At 33.5% G+C, this 8292-nt stretch overlaps 1 protein-coding gene across 2 annotated transcripts; it reads left to right on the top strand.

The window, feature by feature from the left end:
- The first annotated feature begins 341 nt into the window (after positions 1 to 341).
- Positions 342 to 7835, top strand: LOC126705349 (coatomer subunit delta-like). Of its 2 annotated transcripts, none has more exons than XM_050404298.1 (12): positions 342 to 492; positions 1265 to 1339; positions 2513 to 2552; positions 2995 to 3218; positions 3891 to 4133; positions 4223 to 4400; positions 4757 to 5061; positions 5664 to 5862; positions 5952 to 6105; positions 6522 to 6584; positions 6712 to 6808; positions 7444 to 7835. In XM_050404298.1, the coding sequence occupies exons 2-12, from the start codon at positions 1337 to 1339 to the stop codon at positions 7531 to 7533; spliced, it is 1596 nt and encodes a 531-aa protein (XP_050260255.1). In that variant the 5' UTR covers positions 342 to 492; positions 1265 to 1336; the 3' UTR covers positions 7534 to 7835. The 2 variants fall into 2 exon arrangements, with proteins under 2 accessions (XP_050260255.1, XP_050260256.1); XM_050404299.1 differs by lacking the exon at positions 342 to 492 and adding an exon at positions 666 to 688.
- The last annotated feature ends 457 nt before the right edge of the window (positions 7836 to 8292 follow it).

The following is an 8292-nucleotide window of genomic DNA, read 5'->3' on the forward strand; positions in this document are numbered from 1 at the left end:
TATAAGCTTTTTCATAAAATCATGCAATGCACGGGTTATAACTAGTATATATATAAAAATATATATATGCATTTTATGATACCTTAGTTTCACACAATATGCATCAATTATATAACTTAAAAATAAAATATTAATTTATTTTTATTATCTATTCCATTATCTAATTTTAAGTAAATTAATTTTTTAAAAAACTATTTACATATGAATTTAGAATAAATCCTACGTCGCACAGCACAGGTATAATACTAGTATATTTTTAAAATAGCATAACAGGAAAAAGAAAAAAAAAATAAAAAGAAAAACCTTTTTTCACTAAACGGCAACTCGTTTCATAATTGATATTCAACGAAGAGTAATTGCCACGTCACCATCTTCCTCTAAAAATTAAATTCCTTCTTGAGTCGAGTCGAGCTCGTTATCATTACTTCCGATTGCTAAGAAGAAACTCTTAGAGTCTCTCAACCATCTCTCTTTGCTCCAGATCGATTCGAGGTAAGCTCTTTCTTAGATCAAATCTCAGCCGTCTCTCTCTTTTATTTCTCCATTTCTCACTTCAATTTCTCTCTCTGTTTGGTTCCCGAGAATTCGAGAGAAAACATTAGAAAAAAAAATAAAAGTGAGAAAACCGAAATTCTCTGTTTGGTTACTTTTTAGAATAAGCTCAGACTTTGATTTAGCTTCTGTTGGAGTGAGATTTCCTCAAACTCAGATCTAAGACTCCTTTTTTTTATTTGTTTCGTTAGTGATTGAATTAGTTTCTAGTGATTCTTTCTGTGTGTGTGTGTGTGTGTGTGTTTTTTTTTTGTTACATGTTGTGAATTTAGATTTGCAGATCTGAGATTGGCGTTGCATAGATCTCTTAAATATGTGTTAGGCTTTGTTTGTTTCCTAGGAAAATTTCTTTCATTGAGGCTCTGTATATGGAAATTGTACTGTGAGTCTAAGATCCCATTACCTGAAAATTGCAATGTTGCAATTCTCTGAAGATTGTGAATAGTTGCAAAGTACTCTGGGTTTGATTTGGAATTCCCAGTTTGGTGTGTTGTGAAATCTGTTTCATTTGTGGGTTTATGGAATTGTATTATTTGTAATAAATTCAATGATGAATAAAGAATTAGACAGCGGAATTGGAATGTGGGTTTCAATTCCAATTCAAAAATGGTTGAGTTGAGTGTGTGTGTGTGTGTGTGTTTCATTATATTATTTGGGTTATTCTTGGTTGAACTTCTTATTTATGGTGTTAACCGGATTTTTCATTTTGTAGGTGCTTGATATAACCTTTATCGCTGCCTTTTTCAATTGGTGGTTGCTGGTTCTTATTTCTCGATAAATCAAGATGGTAAAGGCTTTGACCTCTCTTGGTGTACTTTTCTCATATACTGTATATCTCATTCAATCTAGAAACTTTTGCTTGCATTGTATTATTTGGTCTATGTATTGGAATTGATACATTTGAGATTATGCAAGATTATACATGAAAGATCCTTTTTTGGCTCTCTTTTTTGCTAGTTTTTTCCTTTTCTTATGTGTGTTCTGAATGAAATTGTGGGGTTTAAAATTAGTCATTTACAATAATTCAGTACTTGTTATGAGTCAAATCTCTTTACAGAACATTTCATTGGCGCTTTCTTGAATGTTGTTGAATTTTTGAATACCTGAATCTTGATGTTAATAAATATTTGTGTTGCCACAAAACTATGCATGATCTTTAATGTCGTGATTGATTGATAGTTGTGTGAGTTCATATAGTAATATGTGATCTGGATTTATCAAAAAAGTAATGAAAAATTCATGATATACTGATAAAGGATACTTGAATGTTTTATTTAATTAAAGTAGCCTTTGCTGTTACCAAAAAAATATATACTTTTTTATTTTGTTAAAATTTTATATGCAAGTTTTGTCCCCTAGGAGAGGGGGGAGGGGAAATTTGAATTAGTGACATTAGATTGATATTACTACCAGAATTGCAAGTGGTTGATTAAGTGTGCCATATCTGGCCCTTATACAAACTCGAGATATTATCGATAAATAAATAGATTGAATGTGTGTATATATAATATTCAAGTTAGACATACTGTGTACAAAGGAAGGATGTCCAATTTTCTTTACTGCACCTTATATGTACAAATGTAATGCTCTAGTTCCTTTATTGAAAATAAAAGGCAAAGACCACGTTACTGCAGTTTTTATATTTTAAGCTTGCTCTATCCCAAGATATTAGCTTTTATCATTTATATCAACTATGTTCCTACATGGAGTGAGAAGTCATGAACTTGCTCTAATATGAGAAGTAGCCTGCTGTTATTTTGTCTTCTTAAAGCATTCTGCAAGACTGTTTATTCAGGACTGGACTCAGCTTGGCTGCTGTTTAATTCATTTTTGCCACGTTATTTTATTTATTTTTCGAATCTTATAATCTTAATGTATAACCTGTAGGAATTTTTTGATTTCTTTACTTGTTTAATTGTTTGTGATAGTGCTTCTAAATCACCTTTTATCTGTGATATAGGTTGTTCTCGCTGCTTCCATTGTAGGCAAGTCTGGTAAAGGTGAGTCTTTACTTGTTACTTACACTTAACACTTTTTTTTTTTACTTATTAAAAAAAAAAAAAAAAAACTCATAAATTATATTATGGTTTTTTTTATATTTTATTTTATGACACTTTAAATATACATCTCCCCAATCATTCACATTGATTTATAATGTTTCTATGATGCATCTCATGAAGCATTAGTAGAAGTAGTAAAAAAGGACATAACAATTAAGGAAGTATGCTTTGCGAGGTGCAACTAATCTATAAGTGAAGTTCTCCTATGTCATCAAAAAAAAAAAAAGAAAAAAAAAAAGGAAGTAACTGAGAGTATAACTTTGGACAAAATAGAATGGTAGAAAAGAATACATATGACTGACCCTGATTAGCCCGCTGAGCATTTATCTTTCTACTTTTATTTTATTAATGTTTATTCTTACATAATTTTATTTTTTGGCAGTGCTGGTTTCTAGGCAGTTTGTGGATATGTCTCGTATTAGAATTGAGGGCCTTCTTGCAGCTTTTCCCAAGTTGGTAGGAACAGGAAAACAGCATACATATATTGAGACAGAAAATGTGCGCTATGTGTACCAGCCCATCGAGGCTTTGTACTTGCTGCTTGTGACAAACAAACAGAGCAACATCCTTGAAGACTTGGAGACTTTGAGGATGCTCTCTAAGCTTGTATCCTTTTCTTGACGGTTTATTATTATCTTTCAATTTCCTAAAATTAAACTTTAAAAAAAAAAAAAAAAATTCTAAGATTACTTTCATCATAGCATGGATGTAGGGATTTGCTTCTCTTGATCCTTTTTTGTGCCTGGCATGTTCATACCTCTCATTCCTTCACAAGTGTGTGATGCATACCTTTTTTTTTCCCCTTCATTTTAGGGACTGTTAGTCTCATCAATATAATTTGGCCCTTTCCCCATGGTTGCATTGATAGGCCACCCATAGAAACCTAAACTTTCTAGATTGCCCCTAACATGAATATACAATATTTGAAATCATAAACAAATCTGTATCAGGGGAAAACTATCTCAGAGAAAAATAATGATATTCTGAGACTATTAATTACACTAGACCATTAGAGACCCTAAATGGTCCTTAATTGAATTTAGACCATTATTCTAGACTTATTTTCTCCCTGCATTTTATTTCCCTTGAGCCTTGTGTATTTTCATCTCTTCCGGCATGCCACAGAAACTTCACTTCCAATTTTTTACAATTTCAGAAGTGAGGTTTCTGTGGCATGCTGATTGTTTTTTAAGAAATTTACATCTGAGATGCTAATAAAATAGATTGATGTAAAAAATGTTGACAGAGGAATTGAGTTTATTCCTTAAAAATATTTAGGTACCTGAATATTCTTATTCTCTAGATGAAGAGGGTATATGCAAGACAGCTTTTGAGCTGATTTTTGCTTTTGATGAAGTCATCTCTCTTGGGCACAAGGAAAATGTAACTGTTGCACAGGTTAAGCAGTACTGTGAGATGGAGAGTCATGAAGAGAAGTTGCACAAGCTGGTATTGCAGAGCAAGATTAATGAAACTAAGGATGTTATGAAGCGCAAAGCCAGTGAGATTGACAAAAGCAAGGTAGGTTTTTGTCCTAATTATCTTCCTTCTATTAATTTCCTTTTTTGATTAGATCCGTCCCTTATAAGATTCTTGTACATATTCTGCAGATTGAGAAGGGCAGAGGTGATAAGGGAGGGTTTATGTCTTTACAGTCGATGGGCTCTGGAAGGATTGAGAATAACTTTAGTGATATGAGCATATCTGGCGGTGGTGGTGGTGGTTTTGGAAGTGGTTCTGGGTTTGGATTGAGCACTGATATCGAATCCTTTTCTACCAAGTCAAAAGGTTTGTGCTTATTTGTCTGCATGAATTCTACAAAAACGCCCCACTTTTTATCAGTTGGGGATGGTGTTAATGTGTGGTACATGCTTAAGTTTGTGTGGGTCACCTATCAGTATATGTTGTAAACAAGTAGTTCTTACTTTGTTCATCTAAAATATTAGGTATGCATTAACCTCTAGAAGCAAGGATTTTGATCCGAGTACATTTTTTCACTGTGATCTTAATGTTTCCATTGGCTTCTCTTTGTGATCTTAGGTCTACCTTTTCTGGAATCTTTTTTATCATTATTATTTTTAGGTTGGATGCATATTTATGAGTTTAATTAGAATACTTCTGTCAATGTCTTCCCCAACCCTTAGGCCGTCCACCTTCATCAGCAACTGCTCCTCCAAAAGGTTTTGGCATGCAGCTTGGTAAATCTCAAAAGACAAACCAGTTCTTGGAATCTTTGAAAGCAGAAGGTGAAGTCATTCTTGAGGATGTGCAGCCGAAAGCTAGTCAGTCCAGATCAGCTGCTCCACCACTAACTGATCCCATCACTTTGACTGTTGAGGAGAAACTCAATGTGACACTGAAACGAGATGGTGGAGTCAGTAACTTTGATGTGCAGGGAACATTGGGACTCCAAATTCTTAACCAAGAAGATGGGCATATCCAAGTTCAGGTACTCTGTGTGTGTGTGTCTGTCTCAGTGTTTGTGTGTTTATGGATGCCTGTGTTCATTATCTTAGTATTCTGTTACTGTAATATTATTGTTTGAACAAAGTTTGGCTCCAAAAATGTTTGGAGCTGTATTCTCCAACCCATTATGTGGCGATTTATAAGTCTATTTATGTGTATGTTTTAAACAAGTCACATGACTCATTAACAAAGTCATGTGACTAAAATTACACACGGATGGTCTCTTCAATAGCTACATAGTGGGTTGGGAAAAAAATAGCTCCAAACATGTTTTGAGCCAAATGTTTTCCTTATTGTTTATAGTGAAATTAACTTAAGCATGAAACTTCCTCAAATGACTAAAAGTAGAAACAATCACCAGTAATAGGAAATTGGGTATACTTTTGGTTTGTATTTTAAACACTATATGGTCCTCATCATGAGAAACTTCTATAGTTGCATTTTATTTCCAGATGTTAATTTGTAATGTGTTTTCTGCTATATCTGTTTTAAGAATCTGTTTCTGGTTCATTATGTGAACAAGCAGTGGTTGGCATTACACTTTTTCTTCATTGCATTTATGTTTTTTCATGCCTTATTTTACAGATTGAAACTGGTGGGAATCCAGGCATCCTTTTCAAAACGCATCCTAATATGAACAAAGAATTATTTTCCAATGAAAATATTTTAGGCCTTAAGGACCCCAATAGGCCTTTCCCCACTGGTCAGAGTGGTGATGCAGGAGGTGTTGGTCTTTTGAAGTGGAGAATGCAAACCACAGATGAGTCGATTGTGCCATTGACGAGTGGGTTCAAATCTTACACTTTTCATCTTCTTTGTGTATTATTTGTGTTGTATGCTTTAAATGTTTACATGAATCGGTGTATGTTGCAGTCAACTGCTGGCCCTCTGTTTCTGGAAATGAAACTTATGTCAGCATTGAATATGAAGCTTCATCAGTGTTTGATCTGCGAAACGTTGTGATCTCGGTACCTCTTCCAGCTCTTCGAGAGGCACCTAATGTCAGACAGGTTGATGGTGAATGGAGGTGAGAAATTCAATTTTTTTTTTTTAATAGATTGTATTCTAGTTTATAAATAATTGTCGAGGGTTACTATAACTTATAGGTTATGGATTCCTTGACTAAAGGTTTCGTTGTCATCTAGTATTATGCAATGTGTGCCACGAGTTTGAATGCTATGAAATACTTGTAGGTTTTACAAGAATGTTCAAAATTCATAATTATGGTAGTAGAGATTTGATTGACACGAAATATCGTCCAATGCCAAAATCTTCTTTTGTTACATCAGATTGAGAAAATATTGTTAAAATTGTATAATTTTTTAATCATTAGGTGGATTCAAAACATTGTAACATATTTATTTTCCTTTCCTTTATTTGCTATAATTACTTTATGTATTTCTTCAAATGAAGCATCATGTATTCATCGCTTTTGACTTGCAGGTATGACTCAAGAAATTCCATTTTGGAATGGTCTGTTCTTCTTATTGATGACTCAAACCGCAGGTCTGTAAACCTCGGATGCCTTTCTTCTCTTCAAAACTTCCCATGTTTTTAAAAAAAATCCATGTTATGGATATCTTATATACTGGTACTTATGGTTTGTTCTATCTCATTATTGAATCATTGACAGTGGATCGATGGAATTTGTCGTTCCCCCAGCAGATTCATCTGTGTTTTTCCCCATTTCTGTGCAATTCTCAGCTACAAATACATTCAGTGACCTGAAGGTTTGCCTTTCCTTTTTATTTGATGTTCCGATTTGGTATGGTTTTAGTCATGGTCATTGCTACATCTGATCTTTTAGATGACCTTTTCTATTGGATCAATCTTAGTCAGTACACACTGGTAGGCCTTTGTAAAAGTACTTTGTATATAAATCATCTGGTTTTATTTCATGAATCTCTGGTCTGATGCAAATATACGGCTGAACCTCTTCTGAACTCTCTGAGTGAAAATTAAAAGATTCAGTTTCTCTTTATTGAAGACCATCTTGCATCAGTGAAATTAGAACTATATGTAAATTCTTTGTTGCATGAAATTTCAACCTCAACATATATGTTCTCAATGAGTTTCTTGTAGATCTTTATTTTCAACGGTGCCATTATGAGAAATGGCACCATTTGCGTGGATAGCTTCGTTTTTTCATTTGCTTTTTCATTTCTCTTTGAAGTACTATTTGGGGCAATAGATATGTACTTTTAGATGCTATTAAGGAAAAGTTGGAGCCATATCTCCACAAAGTGTCTATGTATATATGCTAGTGGTTTTCTTTTGATTTGTTGATTTCATTACTGCCCATCACCTATTCTTCTTTACATTTGAGGCCCTTTATGAACTTTTCAAATATAAATTCCTTGTGCAGGTTTTGAATGTCATCCCCATCAAGGGTGGAGCCCCTCCCAAGTTTGCTCAAAGAACACAGTTGATTACAGACAATTACCAAGTGGTGTGACATGTTTTTATATGTTACTGGATTATGAGTATTTAAAAATGAATCAGCAGTTTTCTTCCATTTTTGTACTTCATTCTCTCAAAAAGTGAGATCTGTGATGCTGGACTTGTTATTTTCACTGATATGAACCTCATTCTTCTCAATTTAGGATGTTTATTATGTGGGTTCTTTCTGGTTCCTACTTTCTCGGTTGTTGTATATGTGCGACTCATTCTGCATTCCAATTCTGTCAAGTCCAGATTCTGTGAATCTATTTTTTGCTATACAGAGTGTTACAAACCTAAGCAATTTTGTCGAGTTCATCTCCAAATCTTTATTCTTCAAATTATTGTGCCTTCTTCCTTTGTTCTGCTTTGTCCTAAATTTGAAACCTTGTCTATTGCAGCTGACATACTGTGAGTACGATTGAACTAAATAAAAATGCTCAAAAGTTGAAACTAAATAAAAATACACAAAAGTCGAAACATGGATCCATTAGTTGAATATTAATAATCCTCTTAAAAAGAAAGTATTATCATATGTTACTATGAATGTCAACAATCATTCTATCTACTTCTCAAAAGTAGTCGCGGTGTTTACATTTATGGGAAATAGAAAACCTAAATAACTCAATTAGTTCATGAATAAGTTTGAGATCGTTCGACAAGAAAATGAACCAAGTTGGAGTATAATCTAGCTTGACAATGAGTTTGAGCTTTTGAAATAAATATAAATGAACCAATTGTAAATTTTTAATGCTCAATTCAGTTTGACTTGTTT

This window comes from Quercus robur, chromosome 11, assembly GCF_932294415.1.
Source record: "Quercus robur chromosome 11, dhQueRobu3.1, whole genome shotgun sequence".
NCBI lineage: Eukaryota > Viridiplantae > Streptophyta > Magnoliopsida > Fagales > Fagaceae > Quercus > Quercus robur.

What these genes read in the sequence shown, in the direction of transcription:
- LOC126705349 (XM_050404298.1), top strand. An exon ending in TGTAGGCAAGTCTGGTAAAG is followed by an intron (nt 2,553 to 2,994) that starts GTGAGTCTTTAC and finishes ATTTTTTGGCAG; the next exon opens with TGCTGGTTTCTAGGCAGTTT. An exon ending in TGAGGATGCTCTCTAAGCTT is followed by an intron (nt 3,219 to 3,890) that starts GTATCCTTTTCT and finishes AAAAATATTTAG; the next exon opens with GTACCTGAATATTCTTATTC.